General features: G+C 42.6%; 1 protein-coding gene across 1 annotated transcript in view; it reads left to right on the top strand.

Moving 5' to 3' along the window:
• Window positions 1–20340, top strand: part of Ush2a (usherin) — a 697985-nt gene that overhangs the window by 155886 nt on the left and 521759 nt on the right. The window contains exon 13 of the mRNA XM_059281179.1: window positions 5553–5736. Coding sequence (XP_059137162.1) covers window positions 5553–5736 — 184 coding nt within the window. The remainder of the gene's footprint in view (window positions 1–5552; window positions 5737–20340) is intronic.

Genomic DNA, 20340 nt, shown 5'->3' with positions numbered 1-20340 from the left:
TAGTGAGATGCTGTCTTTAAAAGTGGGGAGGGAAGGATAAAGAGCAAGCAAGCTTCTAAGAGACTTACCAGATGCTCACACAGGTAAGAAAGCTGTGCTTGTGTAAAACAAAGGAGTCCAGTAGAAAACTTAGGGGCATCGTCTTCTACCATGCCCTTTGTTCTAAAAGCAAGAGGTTTTGAGGGCAGACATTTTCCATCTCCAATTTGACCCATCTGTAGCTAGAGTTTTCCTGCCTGACCCACAGTCAGGACAATTCTCTGTCACCCGCCAGTCCCACAGCCGCTCAGACCCAACCAAGTAAACACAGAGACTTATATTGCTTACAAACTGTATGGCCGTGGCAGGCTTCTTGCTAACTGTTCTTATATCTTAAATTAATCCATTTCTATAAATCTATACCTTGCCACGTGGCTTGTGGCTTACCGGCATCTTCACATGCTGCTTGTCATGGCGGCAGCTGGCAGTGTCTCTCTCAGCCTTCCACTTCCCAGAATTCTCCTCTCTCCTTGTCCCGCCTATACTTCCTGCCTGACCACTGGCCAATCAGTGTTTTATTTATACAGAACGATATCCACAGCACCCATGAGATGATTTGTTGAAAGTTATGTTTTCCTGCTGTGGGATGTTCTGTATGGCAAATGTGTTGCTAATTAGTCAATAAATAAAACACTGATTGGCCATTGGCTAGGCAGGAAGTGTAGGCGGGACAAGGAGGAGAATAAAGCTGGGAAGTGGAAGGCTGAGTCAGAGAGACACTGCCAGCCACCACAATGACAAACAGCATGTGAAGATGCCATGTGACAAGGTATAGATTAATGGAAATGGATTAATTTAAGCTGTAAGAACAGTTAGCAAGAAGCCTGCCACGGCCATACAGTTTGTAACCAATATAAATCTCTGTGTTTACTTGGTTGGGTCTGAGTGGCTGTGGAACTGGCAGGTGAGAGAGATTTGTCCTGACTGTGGGCCAGGCAGGAAAACTCTACCTACATTTTCCATTCATTATGCTGATTCTTACACACCCCTTTCTACATTCCCCGATAGGCTGGACCATTCTAACAAGACACTCTTTTGTCTTACAGATGGATAGTGACCATCTTCCCTCTCATAGGGAAAGAAATCATTTCATGCTTTAAGGGACCACAGAGATTGATCCAACCATCAACCTGGCCTTCCCTCTGTCCAATGAGCTGTCCACCCATGTCATTGCTGTGTCCATTTGTCAGCTGGCTCATCTATTTAATATGGTGCTATATACCAGGCCCTGATCTCCTTTAAGACACAAATCACAAATACACAAAGCCCTGGTTCTTCAGCTAGGGGAATCTGGTTTGTGTAAGGACAAGGAACATGTAGTGTAGAAGAGACCAGTGGATTCTTGAAGGATAGGGACATGGAGAATTTAAAGGAGGAAATCTGAGCTGGGTTTTAAGAGTCTATAGCAGCTGGGAACGTAGCAGAGGAATGAAGATTTGCCAAAAGAGGAACTAAATGTTTAACATTTGCAACATAGCTAATTTAATAAGAGCACTAATTGCCTCAAATAATGCTGAGATAAGTGGTGGTATGTTTGTACTGCCGTGAACACTGGGTTAAAAGTATGGAAAATGCTGTTAGCATTATTTTTATTAACAACATCAAAACGAAGAGAAGCATTAGTATCTTGATTTGAAAATCCCCTCCATTGGCTCTGCATCCAGACACCCTGATTATTGAGCCCTTCCCGACACAGATTTCTTCCATGAGCATCATCGTGTCCACAGTTTAAGGCACAGAGTACCGTCTCCTAATGGCCTGTAATGAGTGCTGAGCCAAGCGCTGCCCTCCTTTTCTGAACATGGCCCAGAGGTTAAGTTTGTTTTCTTTCTCCCGTTTCAGGACCTTAGCAGAGCCTAGTTGTTCATGGTCCCCAGGAGGGATATTGCTAGGAAATGGGCTCTCGTTTATGCTCAGGACAGGTGCTGTGCTGTGCAAATAGCCACGACAGGAGATGATACCCACAGTCTTGCTAATAATGCAGAGCTCTGTGGGTTCCATGAGGCCCTTTCAGGTACAGCACCGTTATGATATGAGGTCCGCTTTCCTTGAACTGGAAGACACGTTGTCTTCTCTCTGAGGCTTGCATTGCTCAGGACTGAGAGATGGCTGAAATAAGAGGGAAAATGATGTGCTTTACCAGCTGGTTTGTGCCTGCGAACTCTCGGCTCCACATAAAACAAAGATAGCACACTGGCCTGATGGCTGTGTTTAAAAGGGCAGTATAAAGACATTTGTAAGGGAAAACAGTCTCAGAAATATTAGTTAAAATGATACAGATGTAAAGATGTGGACCATGAAGCTGAGCTAATGGAGTGAGGTCAGAGATGTATTGAGTCGAAGAAGAAATTAAGGTCAGTTATCATTAAGCCACACTCAGGAGTGGAAGTTTAAGCAGGAGGGGGAATGGACTGTTGTTTTCTATAGTTGGGAGCCATAAAAGGAGAGGTAATGGTCTAGAATTAGGCACATTCAGGTGAGGTGACAAGCAGTCTGTGAGCAGGAAGTTCCCTGCGTCATCCTAATTGAACTGCTTAAAAATAGGACTACTAAACCACTGGTGGGAGTAACCTTTATAGTCAAGCTCCTGTGAGCAGACGCGCTCACTTCACAGCAAAGTCTATCCTGGCTGCTTCCTGGAAGTCCCCACACTGTGCCTCCTCTGGTGCTTTGTGCTTTTTCATAGTTTCCTTGGTGGTGATTGTCTTCTGCTCACATTCCGAATATTTTTCTATGCAGTTCCTTACTCTGTATGATTTGAACTACCCAATCTTCTGTACCAAAATGCACCCCCATTTGTATACCCAGACTTAGCTAAGAAATCATTTCTTCTTGCAAAAATGATCCTTAATTGGTCGAGAATTCTCTGTGACTGGAAGCTATTGCAGTAAGTCCAAATTAATGCTAAGTATCTATGTTAATGGGTAATTTATCCAAATTGGAGAGCTGTTAGTACCTTCATGATATCATCCTCACGAATTTAAGGAGCCAGGTACCTTCCTTCCTCAGCTACCAAAGACAAGGCTTTGGGATTTGTGACTTGGACAGTATGATGAACCAGGTACCCGAACAGGTATTAGCTGATGTGGCTACAACCTATTCCTGCAAGTGGATATAAGGACAAATATAGAGAGATAAATCATGTGATCTGGATATAAATTAATATGAAAACGTTGTCTGTGCCGTCTGTCTGGCTCTTCTAGATCTTTCAATTTTTCCTTTCACTCTTGCTGAACACATTTTTTTTTTTTTGCTGCTTTTTGGGCTAAGAGCACAGCAAGGACCCAGGACAAGGAAAACAGACTAATTTTGTGACTTTAGGATGATGGTTTCTTCTTACCTAGACCCTCAAGTGTGTGTGACACTTGACCTGTTATCTCTGCTTTTCCCGATAGAATAGACAACATGGGGCGGGCTGGTTTTGTCTTTCAGCTTCTCCTCTTCACTAAGACTAATGTATCTCAGAACTGAATGATCAGAACACTTTTACAAGTTCCATCTTCCACGACTTTACTCAACAGACAGTTTCCTGTGATCCCTCTCCCTGTTGCTGTGGTTCAATTCCCGGTGGCATTTTGTGTGTGCTTGTGTGTGTATCTCAGTAGGTATGTGCATATGTGCATACACATGTATGTACATCACACTACACCAAGAATCTCTATGTTCCCATGTCTGTTCCACCACTCAAATGTCTAAAGCCTTTCTGCTCATTGTTGTCATCCATCTTCTGGGTCCAGAAGATTTTAAAGAATTCCAATGTGATTGTGAGTCCCACTTTTTTTTCTTTTGACATAAGAAAAGGATGTGGATTGTGGAATAAAACTAAAATCTTTAAACTGAGCATGTGTATGTGTGGTGTGTGCGTGTGTGCGTGCACGCGGACCCATGCATATTTTCTGAGTGTAGTGCTTGTGGAACTCACTGAATCTGCCTGTCCATTTTTACATCCTCATCAGTGTTTTGTGAAGGCCTACTATGGGTAGGAGAGGGATCGGTGATTTATGCAGATGACGTTCTGGCCGTGATGAAGGTGACAAGTCTGATGAAAATTAGATTAATTATGTGTATCTGGGCACTGGTGGGAATCAGCAGGATGCTGTGAAGCTGTCAGAGGCATGCCTGAATTGGCCTAAAGAAATTTCTTCATGGCATCGAGGAGACCTGGCTTATAGAGAAATGAAGTAAGCAGAGGAGGTAGGTGGAAACCATTGCCATGGACAGAGCTGCCCCCTCACAGAAAGGCCGTCAAGGGTTGAGAGCAGAAAAAAGTGAGTCTGCAGTGCTCCTGTTGGGAGACAACGCTAGAGATGTAGTCAGGACTTGACTACAGGGTGGGAAGCCATGGTAGCAGTTTGCTTAGGTTTTGATATTTTTCTTGAAGGAAATAAGCCATAAAGTAGTTTGAAATAGAGGAAAGAGACATTAAAAAGTCTCCTTTGAGAAAGGTTGTTCAAGCTGCACTGTGGGTCAGGGCTCACCAGTGGGTAAAGTGACTCCTGGAGTTAGGCAGGTTGTGTCTGAAGCTGGCTTGTGTTACTCAATAGTTCAGCATTTGAGGGGAGTCTGTCAATGCTCCTAAGTTCACTTTCAATCTACATAAAGGATATAGTAATGTCTAAGTGAGCGAATGTGTGTGAGTACCCCTCTAGAACACTGGCTCATAGTATATGCTGTGGAAAAGCTGGTGGCAGCCTTCCTAGGGAGGTGTGAGGGGACAGTGGAAGATCTGAAATCCTTAGGAGACGCTGGTGGTAGGTCTTGGTGATTAACAAAGTGTAGATCATGTGTGAGGTAGACAGTTTAAGGGTTGAGAATTTTAACAATACTCATGATCAATTATGTTTGAATTTCAAACAAAATCCATTTAGTAGGAGTAAACAGTGCACATTTTGCTATAAAATCATTGTTAAATTAAATTTTAACTGGGAATCTTGCATTTTATCTGGCTTTCTTAGCAAATGTCTCTCTGGTACATAGGATACACCACAGCCTACTTGGTAATGATTTGGACCTGAGTAGAGGAATGCCACCAGTTTTTAGTGGAAAGTTCTTCAAATCAGCTTAAATTATTTTTAATTAATAATTAATTAATTCGTGAATTAATTCATTTTAAATGTAAATGAATGTTTTGTCTGCATGTATGTATGTGAATCATATAGATATCTAGTGCCCAGAAAGGCCAGAAGAGGGTCTCAGATCTGCTGGACCTGGAGTTTGAGATAGTTGTGAATTGTATACAAGTGCTCGGAACCAAACCCAGGCCTCCTATAAGAGCAATGAACACTCTTAACTGCTGAGCAACACCCCCCCCACCTTCTGCACTAAATTTTCATGTAGATGATTGCTTGTTTTTAGTTGTAATTAATATACTCATTAAGAAGAGCTCTAACTCCTGGTATCGTAAGACCCAGGGATCCCATAGGAGTCGTTGGGTTTTGACTGTTATCAAAACACTATCCTTTTTAGAGAAGACTGAACCAAAAGTGAAAATGAAATTTCTTTCTTATGTCTAGGTTTCTACATTTCTCCTGGCCATGCTGCTGGCTGTCTACCATGCTTATGCCACACAGTTGGAGCAGTGAGCCGTGTCTGTAACAGCATCACCGGGCAGTGCACTTGCCGTGACCCCTCCACCACTGGGCGGAGATGCTGCCAGTGTCAAGACCGTTACTTTGGATTTGATCCTGAGACTGGAAGGTAAATCTTCATATGTATGGATAACAAAATGTTGATTTTTACCGTTAGTTTTCCTTATCAACAAGAACTTTGGCAATTTTCAAACAAAAACTTCTATAAAAATATTCTTTTGGTAAGTATATTTTTGATTCCTTGATATCTTGCCTACTAAACATAATGGTTATTACTCTATTCTGTCCTTCTGAACTCCCTTGATACTCTTCCAGAATCACCAAAAACTCTCTTCAGTGACAAAGAAATATCTAGTATCTTATTTGTTTCAACTGCATGAATGTCTGAGTGAGTGAGTGAGTGTGTGTGTGTGTGTGTGTGTGTGTGTGTGTTTCTGCAGGTGGAAGCTGGAGGTGAACCTTGGATATTACTCCAAGGAGCTGGCCTTTATAATAAAGGTTCTCCAACTGGCTTGAACTTGCCTATTAGTCTAGGCTGCACTAGGGACCTACCTGGAACTACAACTGTGTGCCACAATGCCTGTCTTTTGTGTGGGGTTTCTGAGTCTCAAACTCAAATCCTAATGTCTGCACAGCAAGCATCTAATCACCTGGACTACCTCCCTGCCTCAACACTTTTTCTTAAGAGAAAAACACTATTTCCTTTGGTCTATCGTAATCTTTGCCATTGAATATTCTTGAATTCAAGGCTGCTTTTGGTGGAGTCAAATCCTGCTCTCTTTTTCTCTATTTACACCCATTGCACCTCCCCATCAGCTTATTCCAGGACTCAGGCCTACTTCCAGAAGTCATTCGTCACTCTGCAGGATGTCTGGATAGCACCAGAGTGGGAGTCTCTGGGTTAGAAGGTAGATTGAAATGTTCACATCAACCGATGAGGAGTAGAAGGAGACAAGAACAGTCTGTAAAGCCTACAGTGTTAGAAGATGCTGAAGCCATTTAAAACCTTGAATCTAGTGAAATTAGTGGTCAGTGGAAAGGTAGAGTGTAGCAGACATGGGAGAGAAAAGATCTAGACAAGTGTGGATTTAAAGCAAAATTATTCATAGCAAGTATTATACAAATTAAGTTGAATATTTCTGCTTATCAGCTGACTCTTATATTGACTCAGAGAAAGAGCAACCTTGATAAAACCACACATTATTCTTTGACAAGAAACCATTTTCCCTACATCCACATTGCTTTCATATTTATTCGTCTACATTTAATTTGTGGAGTACTTGGAGTATTGCTGTAGTTTGGATCTGCAGACTCATGTTTTAAAGGCTTGACCCTACCTCCCTGCCTTTGTGACATGGTGGGACTTTTAACAGTTAGGGCCCAGTGGGAGGTAGTCATCCCCAATGGGGAACTGTCCTTGTGGGAGATAGTGGAATCCAGCCCTTTCCTCTTTGTGTTTTTTTATTTCCTGGACATGAGGTGAGTGTTTCCTGCCTCACACTCCCCTGCCAGGGAGTGTCATGTGATGTGTTACTGAAGCGTGATGTGCCACCATAGTGTGATGTGCTACCATAGTGTGATATGCCATCATAGGAAGTGGAAAATAACCTCTGAAGCCTTGAGCACAATAAACCTTTACTCTCTGTAAGTTGTCTGGGGCATTTGTTATAGCGATGAAAAGCTAATTCAGCGATAGATAGTCCATTTCTTTCCTTTCATCTCTAACAATATTCCATCAATATTCCAAACTATGAAAATGCCCACACCTGCTGAAGTTCTTGTGTGTCTAGTATTGACCTACTCTTTCTATGTCTCAAATCGTCCTGATTCCAGAAATGCTGTGCTGTAAAGAGACGACATTGTTCCAACTCTGTCATCCCAGAATGACCACTTAACCTGTGCTAGACTTCACTGAATTTTTGTGCTGTTATCCCTGCCCAGTCCTGTGTTGACCAGCTTTGCCCATCTTCACAGTCTTCTGCTCTACACCAGGACAATATCACCTTCACTCTTCTGTTAGGCTCTCTCCCTTCTGCAGGACTATTGGCCAGGCCTAGGCTGGTCCTCTTAAGGCTGCCCTGGGCTGACAGGACTGAGGATGGGCTTGTGCTGGCTGGCCCCACAGCTTTGCATCTTGCATGTGCTCCTCGCCACCCTGGTATCACACCCCTTCAGATGGTAGCTTCAGCCTCCTGGTCCTCTCCTTGTAGATTACTCAGCCCTTCACTGTGCAGAAGAAATGGCAACAGAAACAGATGACTCCAGATTGTCGCTCCCCCTCCAATCTGTCTGCCTTTTTATACATTCTTAATTTTTTATCTAGTCATAGAAGAAAACAACATTTTTAATGGCCTGTTTTGAGTGTGATCCCTTCTTGAGTTTTGGTTTTTGTTCCTTTCTTACCTTCTCATCTTCATCCCCCCGTCCTCCTTTCTGAATCTTGCTTCATCAAATTTTTACTCTTAACAATTGCCTCTTCACTGGGTAAGACTGCAGACAGATGCTGTCATCTTCTCCCGGCTGCCTCTTTCACTTGGCCTCACCCTGCTCTAGAAGGTATGAGCATTATTGTTTGATTTCTCAGTCTTCTGCTTGCTCATATTTAAGAACAGTTTCTTGCTTCTTCCTATTCATGTCTTCCCATCTGTTCCTCAGCCCCTATACTTTGTGCATACAGTAGCCAAACCTGCATAACCCAGACAGCCAAGGGCTAACAGGCTTGTTTTTTAGTAGTGTTGGGGTGTAGCATGTGGTCTTCCATGTGTGTAAGCAAGTGTTCTACCATTGAGTGATATCCATAGTCCCCTAAATGATTCATGGAATTCTCATCTCTATCAAATACAAAGTATATAACAAAATAGAGTAACTAAACAAAGGTTAGGGAAAGATAATTAGAAAATAGGGTTGCCCTGGAGGGGATGACAGAAGTGTCTGGGATGCTTACAAATGAATCATATTAGAAGGATCTAGGAGACCTGTTGAAGGGTGGTGTGGATCACCTGCTGTTCTGGAGACTGGTGCACTGATATGTAATTTAAACCTAGCAAATCTGAATGGGGACAGCAAGATTAGCTAGTCCACTTGAGATATTTATTACTTTGCAGTCTGACCCTCTTAGAGTTTATGAGGTTAGGGGTATGATTAGGATAACAAAGAAGGGAAATGGAGTGAGCTATCTCAATGTCTGTGATGAGTACCCTGTGGAAGCTTGAAAAGTCCCGGATGGAGGAAACAGGCAAGAGTCCTGTGGACTACACAGAGAACAAGAAAGCAGTTAGAACAGAGGCAATCCTGAGACTTGGGGAACTGGGAATAGGAAAGATACCTGGGAAGGGCAGAGATCATGGAAGGAAGCCAGAAAGTTCCCCCAAATAGAAGGTCAACTGGACACAGGGGAGACAAAGGACAGCATCCTGAAAGGATGACTGGACATAGGCAAGGCCAGAGTATGTAGCCTGCTGGGGGCCATGTCAGGCCGGTGAGTACCAGCACCCTTTGAGACTGACTGTATATGAGAAAAGAGGTGAGGATCAGATGAGAGGATAACCAGATAACCCCTGTTGTAGGGTCCCTGTCATTATCAGGTCTGAACTAGGAAAAAAGCTCTGGGAGAAAAGTTTTTGCTTTTGTTTTTGTTTTTGTTCTGTTTTATGCCTAATTTGAAGGTGATGGACAGCGACAGAAAGTCTATTTCTAGTGTTACACAATTAAAAAATACCTCCAGGGTGTTTATTGTCTCTGGAAGATGAGAGGAACTGTAGATGACTCCTTTTATACCCAGGTTGAAGACAGGATAGGGTTGGGTGGGATATATGCACCAGGGCATGGATGCTTCAATCAAAGACAAGAGAAGGGCTGACTCCTATTTGCTGCTCGTGACTCATCATTTTCAATGTGTCTTTGATTTAATTGTCATTATTGGTAAAATAATCTTTTCCTTTGCTGTTCAAGACCCTACTTCTCTGATCGGCTCTCTGTTTTGCTGTTTGCTCCTATGCAACACGCCTTTCCACTGACTCAGCTCAAGCCTTGACATCAACCACTACATTACTTATCATTGACTGTTGTTGAGTATATGGTCACCTCTTTAGGTCTGTGCCCTGTACACCAATTGTTTGATCTTAACACTAGTATATGGCATGCCCTTATCCTCTTGACTAAAGGTATAAACAGGTTTGTGTGTGTCCCTTTAAATAAATGGTGCTTTAATGGGATTCAGAGCCTTTCAGTCTGGACATGATAGGACATAATCCATATACTAACACTGGAAAGGGCTGTGGAAGCTCCTTCACAAAGAAAAGAAAACAATGAAGCTCCCAGTCCTAGAACACCAAGTAACAGCACCTGCTGGGCAAATGTTAGGATGTGGGCACCAACCTCAAAAGCCCATGTAGAAAGCCAGATGTGTTTATATGCACACATGGAATGCTATGGAAGAGAGGGACAGGAGAGTCACTGGAACTTTATGACACAAGTCTAGCTTCAAGTTTTGTGAGAGGCCCTGTTTCAAGTGAATAGGGTAGACATTGATAGAGCAGGATATCAGATATCCCCACTCAGGTGTCTGTCCACATACGTACACATAGGCACACATATACACCACACGTATACACTACAGGAGCACTTATATAAAGAATAGTTTTGTTTTAAAAGAGAAATAATTAGAATAAAGCTTCCTGTAGCATAAAACTTAGACAGTCTTATTAATAAAAAACAAACCCAGGGCCTGGTATTGGATTAAAGCTGGAAGATCAGAGAAGCAGAACAAGCCACAGCCACCTCACTTTGCCAATTCCTCAGCTGATCCTGTTTCCTCAGACTGGATGCCTCTCAGCTGAACTGTGCAATTCAAAAGCCTAAAAGCTTAACCAGGCCTAGTTCCTGGTCCTCACACCTTATATACCTTTCTGGGATTAAAGGCCTGAGTCACCATACCTGGCTGTTTCCAGTGTGGCTTTGAACTCACAGAGATCCAGATGGATCTCTGCCTCTGGAATGTTAGGATTAAAGGCATATGCTACCACTGCCTAACCTCCATGTCTATCTAGTGGCTGTTCTGTTCTCTGACCCCAGATAAGTTTATTAGGGTGCAGAATATTTTGGGGAACACAATATCACCACAGCTTCCCATGATTCATTTGTGCTTTTTTGACTCAGTCACTTGGAAAGTTTGTGATGAGCGCTGACCCTCCCGTTTCACTGATGAATCCTGCCATCTCTTCTCACTTTAGCACGGATAGTCACTAGAGGAAAGACCTTCTGTCACACAAGGTCATAGAGGGGAAGTACTTCAAACTGTGACATGAGAATTGCTGCAGTTTGTGTTTGCTCATCAGGGAGAGGGGAACAAATGGTCTCATTCCCTGTTATGATTCCTATTTCTTTTCTGAATGACAGTCTTCTTGGATGTCTCTGCTGACTTCTTCTTGCTGTCGTTATACAACACCAATGTTATCCATTTTTAAAGTGAAGAGTGGACTGACTAAACTCTATGGGTTTTTATATGGCATAAGACAGTTTTAGCATGCAACTATGATAGTGTATGCCTGTAATCCTATCACTCAGGAGATAGAAGCAGGAGAGTCAAGGATGATTAAAATCCAGGCCAATCTCTGCTACAGAGTGAGGTCAAGGCCAGCCTGGGCTATATGAGACCCTGTCTCAGAGAAACTAAAATCATTTTTTTTTATTTCTCAAAAAAGTTCATTTATAATCTAGTAGTATGTAGATATACAGTGTAGGGAATAATTATGTCTACCATTTAAAAACAGAAAGAAAATCATGTAGTGTCATGTGTGTACTGCAGTAGATGTTTACTTGTATAAATGTATGAATTTCCAGTGTCTACAGTGAGCTGTTCTATTGTTAAGTGGGAGTGGGGAGAGATGTAGAAACATTGTGTTCATGAAGTACTGTGACACCCTCATCAGGCATCTTTGGAGTACTCAGGAACTCTTCCTCACCTCCTCCCTTCTTCATACCTCTTTATTGAGAAGAGCAATGCCTGCTGGAGTGGTGGTTGCTGTTATTTCTCTTAGTTTGTTTTCCATACTCTTTAGAAATAATTCCAAAGGACCAAATAAATAAAATAATACAGACATTGATCCTAAACTGTAGCAATGTTGACAGAACCCCCAGTCCATGGCAGCTTCCTGTGACCAATGCGGAAAAGCCTTTGCCTGTTTTCTTTCTTTAAAGTGTACCCATTGGTAAAACATGGTCACATTCTGATCCCAGTGAAAACATTTACCTCTGACACAGGCAGCATGCATGCCTTAACTGGTCCCCAAAACAAGGAAGCAAGAAAACTGTCCAGGGTGAAAAAAAATCAATAAAGCAAAAATGTGTATCCCATTTGTCTAACGCTAAACAATGAGAAAGGAAAAATTAAAGTGGGTGACATCTGGTTCATCTATGTCTGGGGCACATGAGCTTGCTGGTGTCATCCGTAAGTGGACCTGGGAGCAATTCTTATTTCACAAAAGTGTAATTGTGCTCAGGTGGCAGAGCCCAGGACTTGAGGCTGGGCAGGTCTCTAAAACCTCAGACTTCAAGAACACATCGTCAGATTTTCCTGCCTTGGGATTACTTAGGTTTTACAGCAGAAACTCTCCATGTGAACACCATGTCATAGATTTGGTCTGGCCAGCTTTATGCATACCCATCTCCAATGAGTCTCAACGGGTCCTTGCTCTGAGAACCACGCCAGCAACTTCAAACAAAAGAAGACACCTTTCTTGCAAAGAGCTCTCCTCTTGTGCAGTGAAGATATAAAACTTGGTACGTGTTTTTCACAGACCCAGGCTTTGCTATGACTCTGTTAGACCATTGGCTGTCATCTGAGATAACAGAGGTGACAGACTCCAACCAGGTTCCCATCCTCCCAGTCCAGGCTGGGCTGGATCACAAGTTGGGGACAGTTTCAGGAAAGAGATCAAAGAACACAAAGAGACTTGAGGCTCATGCTGAACATGGCTACTTTTGCCTGATGGTGTTTTTTAATGGCAGTCGCAAGACCACACCACATTCAGGAGTGAGAAAACAGACTCTGCCTTTAGTGGACAGCAGGACTAAGACAAAGGGCTCTGCTTAGGAGGAGAAGCATATAGTCTCTTTTGAAATATCTATGGCTCCTGTCTGTTTGTTCTACCTTAATATAGACTGTGGAAGGTTCGTCAAGGCATGCCAGCTTGTGTATGTTATTAATAGCGCCACGTCCTCGATGTGACAAACTGGGGACAGTACAGAGCTGAGCATCAGGACATATAGGGTCCAGCTCTTCTTTCCCACTAGATCAGGTATATTAACTTGCTCCTGGATATAATAAATTACTGCAAATTCAGTGTCTTAAAGAAACAAGGATTTATTATCGTATAATTCTGGAGGTCAGAGGTCCTAAATTAGTTTCAGTGGACTAAAAACATGGTGTCAACGGGCCACCTGTGTTTCTTCTGGAAACTCCACTGTCTTGTTCTTGATTGCTCTTAGCGTCTACCTACATTCTTTAATGAGTGAAGAGAAGCAATATTTGTAGGGGTGGTGGTCATAGTGCTGTGTGTGTGCATGGCGTTAAGGACAGAGATTGAAGAGAAGTAGTGTTTGTAAGGGGGGGTGGTCATAGTGCTGTGTGTGTGCATGGCGTTAAGGGCAGAGATTGGCACTGAGTGCTTTCCTCAGTCTCTTTCCACCTCATATTTTGAGACAAAAATCTCTCATTGAACCTGAAAATCCTCAATTAGGCTTGGCTAGCTGGCCAGATGCTCCAGGACTCCTGGCTTTCTGACTCTGGCACTGGGCTTACAGGCTTATATTGCCATAACCTGGCTGTTACATGGCTACTAGGATCAAGCACAGGCCCTTATGCTTACACAGCAAGCACTCTACCAATGGAGTCACTGCCCCAGTTTACCCACTCCCCCCACTTTTTTTGGGTATGGTTTTTCATTAGAACTTTCTGTTTAAGCTAGTTTGGCTGACCAGTGAACCCCAGGGATCTGTTTCCACATCCCCTGGGCTGTGCTTGTGCTGGGTTTTTTTTTTCTTCATTGTTAGTTATAATGTGTCTTCTGGGGATTGAACACGGGCTCTCTTGCTTGCTCGCAAGGCAAGCTCTTGGCTAAGTGATTTCCGATATCCTCATCCCTTACGTTCTGCGACTCACAGTTCCTTCCTTTGCCTTAACAGACACAGAATAGCACTTCTCTGAGCTTGACTTCTTTCCTCACATTTTTTTTGTCTCATCCATACCACTCTGCCATCCTTTTATAAAGACCTATGTGATCACATTGAGTAGTCCTGGATAATCCAGGGTCAGAATCCATATTTGCTGAGTTCATTTTACCAAGAAAGAAAACATAGTTCAAGTTCTACCACTTAGGACTTAGACATTGTTGGGGACTAAACTTCAACCTGTGATAAAAGTCAACCTTCTGGAACTTGGGGCTCAAATGTGACCTGATCCCCATTTTTAATTGGAGCACAATAATGCTCCTTCTTTGTACATTATTTCATAGCTACTTTCTGAGGACAGCAGTAGAACTGAGTTGTAATAGAGATCATGATGTTCACAGAACCTGAAATGTTTACTGTCTTGTCCTCTGTAGGTAAAGACTACAGAACCTGTAATGAGACAGACTAGACTGGCACACTCTATCCCACTAAGCCTCTTAGAATTGTAACTGTATGGGTCCAGGAAGAACTTTAAGAGAAATGAAGATTTTTTTTTTCTTACTCAACGCCACTCCCCACTTCAGAACACCTGGTAAATGGCCTCTCACCTTCTGCTTAACAATATGGAATTTAGAAGATCCACTGTCTTGTGAGGAGCATACGAGCAGTTGTGATTGTAAGTCAGAGGTGTGGTCTTCACATTGAAGAAAGTGTTTCCTTCCTGTGACTTTCTGTCCTATTCTTCCATCTGGTTCTGTGGCCACAGAGAATCAATGTAATCTCTCTTCTCCTCAAAAGCACTCCATATCTCAGGTACTTAAGAGGTGATGTGGAGTGTCAGCAAAGAAGGAGACACTGGCTTCGGGTCCAAAACATGCTTAGCGAGCTTAGTTTCCTGTAGATGACAGGGATGTTTCCTCTCTGGGATCACTGTGTGAGTGCAGCATGGCCTTTTTTTTATGAATTCCTGATTTCAAGCCAGGAGAAGGTTTTCTGCACCTGGTTCTTGAACTGTTCACTTCTCCTGGGTCAGATGCTAGCACTCTCACTTACTCTTTACTAAACCATGTAAATATGACCTTGCACTCACGTTGACTGGGTGGCCTCACCCTATATCCCCGACCCATAAATCTAACTCCAGCTCCAGGAGTGTACAGATGTTCTAGGAGTCTGTAACAAAGGAGAACTAAGAAGCTTGCATGTGAGACAACTTGATGGCCAGATCTACACCACAGAGGTAAATGTGTTAGACTAGGGAAAGCCATGCTGCTACAGAGGGCACTCCAGCCCCTACTGCATCCTGCCTTGGAAGTCAGCAGAGAATTCTGCTGTTCAGAAATACGACTGAGGTCAGCCCTGACAGGGAAGCTACTTAGAAGACCCCCAATTATGCCAAACTTGTGAGGCTCAAAAAAGCTAGTGTCTTTACATGTAGCAGTCACTCTTTGCTTGTTTCTGGTGTCCCATCCTAAGCCTATATCTCTCCTGGTGAATCATTCAGTAAACTTACATCACTCAGCAGTGTATATTGAACCCTGACTGTGTGTGACTATTCATCAGTGTGTGTGCATCTGACTGTGTGTGACCACACAGCAGTGTGTGTGTGTAGCTAGAGTTTTCCTGCCTGGCCCATAGTCAGGACAAATCTCTCTCACCCGCCAGTCCCACAGCTGCTCAGACCCGACCAAATAAACACAGAGACTTATATTGCTTACAAACTGTATGGCCGTGGCAGGCTTCTTGCTAACTGTTCTTATATCTTAAATTAATCCATTTCTATAAATCTATACCTTGCCACGTGGCTTGTGGCTTACCAGTACTTTGCATCTTCCTTGTCCTGATGGCAGCTGGCAGTGTCTCCCTCACCCAGCTTCCTGTTCTCTCAATTCTCCTCTCTGTTAGTCCCACCTATACTTCCTGCCTGGCCAACGGCCAATCAGTGATTTATTTATTGACCAATCAGCAACACATTTGACATACAGACCATTCCACAGCATGTGTGTATCCTGACTGTGTATGACCATTCAGCACTGTGTATGTGCATCTGACTGTGTGTGACGACACAGCAGTGTGTGTGTGTGCATCTGACTGTATGTGACCACACAGCAGTGTGTGTGCATCAGACTGTGTGTTGCATCCTCACTGTTCTGTGGCTCATGGTGAAATATTCTTATCCCAGCTCCTTAAATTGGCCTTGGGGTCTGATTTTCTTTTCCTCATTGGTTAGCCCTGTCTAAAAGAGTCAGTGACTTGCAGTCTCTTCCTCCTTCGTGTTCTGTGTTGAATACTGTCCATTCTCTGTTAGGGAATTACAAACCCAAGAATTCCTCTGGAGTCTTCATTCCCTCTCACATTTCAATAATCTTTTTTTTTTTTAGGTTTTTATTCCTGTTTCCATTATTTATTTATCTGTTTTTTGTTCCCCCCCTTTTTTTATTTTTGCAATACAGTTCAGTTCTATATATCAGCCACAAATTCCCTTGTTCTTCCCCCTCCCGCCCCCCTCACCTTCCCCCCAGCCCACCCTCTATTCCCACCTCCTCCAGGGCAAAGCCTCCCCCACGGACTGAGATCAACCTGGTAGACTCAGTCCAGGCAGATCCAGTCACATCTTCCCAGGCTGAGCCAAGCGACACTGCATAGGCCCCAGGTTTCAAACAGCCAACTCATGCAATGAGCACAGGACCCAGTCCCACTGCCTGGATGCCTCCCAAACAGATCAAGCCAATCAACTGTCTCACCCATTCAGAGGGCCTGATCCAGTTGGGGACCCCTCAGCCATTGGTTCATAGTTCATGTGTTTCCATTTGTTTGGCTATTTGTCCCTGTGCTTTATCCAACCTTGGTCTCAACAATTCTCGCTCATATAAACCCTCCTCTTTCTCGCTAACTGGACTCCCAGAGCTCCACCCGGGGCCTAGCCATGGATCTCTGCATCCAGATCCCTCAGTCGTTGGATGGGGTTCTAGCATGACAATTAGGGTGTTTGGCCATCCCATCACCAGAGTAGGTCAGTTCGGGCTGTCTCTTGACCATTGCCAGCAGTCTGTTTTAGGGGTATCTTTGTGGATTTCTGTGGGCCTCTCTAGCACTTTGCTTCTTCCTATTCTCATGTGGTCTTCATTTACCATGGTCTCCTATTCCTTGTTATCCCTAATAATCTTATTTACTGAAAATGTTTCAGTTCTAGCCCCCTTCACTTGCTCATTTCCCAATACTCTAATTCTGCCATGTCTTTTCCTTACCTTTCCAGCTTAGTGGACCACTAGTGTCCATGCTTATTTAATTTCCAAGCCTTCTGATTGCAAGGCTTGGAGATAGTCAGTGGGTAAGAGTATTGCTGTGTGTCCAACTTAGCTCTCTACTGCTATAAGAAACATTACGACCAAAAGCAACTTGGGATGAGGCATTTTCTCAATCAAGTGATCTAAGCTTGTGTCAAGTTGTCCAATAAACAACAATGACATTGTGCAAGCATTCAGACCTGAGTTCTAATCCCCCTGCACGCATATAAAAGGTTGAAAATGGCAGCATAAGGCTGTAATTGTTATAACATTGGGGGCAGAGATAGGTAGATCCCAAGAGCTTCCTGGCCAGGCAGCCAGGAAGAAATGATGAGCTCTGGTTCAGGTAGAAGCCCTGTCTCTAAGGATTAGGGCAAAGAGTGTTATCTTTTCACATATTCCACTGACTTCCACATGCACATATATGGACTGCCACAGTCATACACATTTACATCCATGCCCTTCTCTTTCTCTCTCTCTCTCTCTCTCTCACACACACACACACACACACACACACACGCACACGCATACACACACACACACACACACACACACACACACACACACACGCTGTCTACATAGCCTAAAGGTATTTTGTGCCATATGTCAAATGGACCTTTATTCTGATAGTGACCTATTATATGAGTGGTGGGATTTTCACCTGAGGCTTCCTATCAGCACAAAAAGTTTTAGATTTTGCACCATTTCAGTCTTTGCCTTTTCGTCTTGATGGTGGCCAGCTGGTACTCTCCCCCAGGCCCCACGGCACATGGTAGTTGTTCATCCTGTACTGCACCAAAGAATCTGCAGGCATTGTTACTGCCAGCTTCCATTCTCCTTCTGTCTTTCCCAGTAGTCTGTGCACTCCTTGAGGACAGGAGCAGCTCATAACACTCACCTTTATATCTTTGATATGGATTCCCATCCAGGAATGTAACTGGGCCTCAGTGAATGGTCCTTATGTCAGTCCTTATATAAGTCACTTTCATGCATATGTGAGCTGTGGTCCCAGCAGAAGAGGTGACATCTCCCCCATATCACTTCAGATAAACTTCCCAACAATGTCACAAGTAGCGAAACACACTGTTTTTATTATGAGTTGGGTCTCTTCAATAATAATAATTAGGAAGACTTTTGTGCTGTTTATATAACTAAAAGAAACTCCCAGGAAAACACAGGATAGGCGATTTGTCATTTAAGAGACAGAAGCCAATTATCTCCTCAGTATACCTGGTAAGTACTGATTTGCAGAGGGGGAACAGCAGCGGTATGCTGGCAGACATGAGCAGAGCCTCCCTCCTGTTTTGTTTATCATAATGAACTGGTCAATAAACATCACAAATTGTTTATCTATATAAATCTTGACAGATTACTCTTCATGAAATCCATTTAGCAACTGAGGTTTTCCCATAAGGATGAAAAATGAAGATTTTAAACAGATTGCGGGACCAGCTCGGGCTGTGCCGGGAGAGTTTGTGCAATAAAGGTTTCTTTATATTAATATTACGAAAACCATTTATCCTGGCAAAATCAATATCACAATTCATCTTAGTTTGTTGCCTCTCTTCTAAGCCCAAGATGTCTTCTCCTTTATTGTGTCTAATTTTGTTTTAATAAATGTGAATTATATTTCATTTGGTTGGTACTCCAAGGAGGGGCATCTGAAGAACTGCTCTCGAACTTGTGGCTTATGTGCTAAAGAGTCTTCAAAATGTTTGAAATTGTATTTGAGTGGCTGAGAAATTTATAGGAATCATTTCATTTAAGCCTTAATTACAGTATTATCCCCTGTGTCCTTTGGACTGGTAGCAAACTGTAATATTCTAGAAAATCCGCTCTGATGAACTTCACTTAAGGAAAATTCTCTCTAACTGAAACTAAGCAATTATAATAAGTCGGATATGTTCGATACAACAGCGGCTGGGAGAAGAGACAATAAAACCAGAAATAGACGCATTTAATTACTCAAAACATTGCTTGCTTTCCTAAGAAGTGATTTATTTATTCCATTTGGACTCAGAAGTTAATATCCCACAGATATTGACATAGCCAATGCTGAGCAGTGTGGATAGCAGTCGGTTGGAAGGAAATAGAGCTTCCTCAAGGGATGGAATTATGTCACACACTGCAAGCCATTACTCTAAATGCACTGTATGTAAAGTAAGTGTGATTGTCTCGTGAGTGAATGGCAATAAAAATGGAAACACTCAAGAGACGCTTACTCATGAGTGGTCTATATGCATGCATGTATATAAATATATATATACATATATAAGGAGAGAAAGGACTGCCTCTTACTGCTCAGGCTTACTAGTATTATATTAAAAGCCTATAAACAATATAATGTAAGTGATAGTACATAATGAAATTAAGAACAAATCAGCCATTTCATTGCCTCTATAATTCCATTTTAATTCCAATGCTTAATTTTCCTCATCTCTAATACTTTGCCTGAAAAAAAAAAACCTATTTAGGGATGAAATTCTAGTACAATGTGTTTAGATAAAGACCATCAGGGTTGTTTGTAGGAGGGAAGGTCCTTTTATCAGGACCATAAAAAGGACAACTACGGTACTGCTGCTTTCAGGAGAAACCGTACTTTATTTATTCCCAATGGCAGATTCGTCCATCCAACAAATTTTCAGCTTATTTTGCAGCTTTAGCTTTTATCGGCTTTTTTAAGGGTGTTGAATGATTACCCGAGAGATCACGCCATAAAATTTGCAGTAGGGTGAAGTCACGATATCCACTAGTTTCTCTATAGAATAAGTAGGGAAATCTATTTAGTGTTGTTTTCAATGTACCGCATGGGAAGTCCCTGCTTAAATAGTCTTAGTGGGCTTTTTCTTTTTTTTTTTTTTAAACATCTCTAATCTTTATAGTGTCCAGATTGCTTAGCCTAATGAAATGCCACGGGAAGACCATGCATGAGAATAATTTACCCTGAGAAGATAGGTTCCCCTCTCTATCACACTGAGGGGTTAGTACTGCTAATATTACAAATGATTTTAGGTCTAAGAGCTTGTAGAGCTTGTATATTACAGAGAATAGGCCTCATCATCCTATCCTATAACATTAGAACCTTTGTATAGATCAGGGTAACTGTATTTTCTCCAGTCTTATCTGTATAAATGATAGTTAACGCTAATTGTCACATTGACAAAATCTGGAATCTCTTGGGAGATGGGCCTAAGGTAACTGCGTTGTGTTATTTGAGATGGAAAAACCTGTCCACTGAGGGTGGCACCATTCCCTATCTG

Source organism: Peromyscus eremicus, chromosome 15 (genome assembly GCF_949786415.1).
Source record: "Peromyscus eremicus chromosome 15, PerEre_H2_v1, whole genome shotgun sequence".
Lineage (NCBI taxonomy): Eukaryota > Metazoa > Chordata > Mammalia > Rodentia > Cricetidae > Peromyscus > Peromyscus eremicus.
The sequence above is the reverse complement of the archived record's forward strand: the minus strand, read 5'-3'. Positions and strand labels throughout refer to the sequence as shown.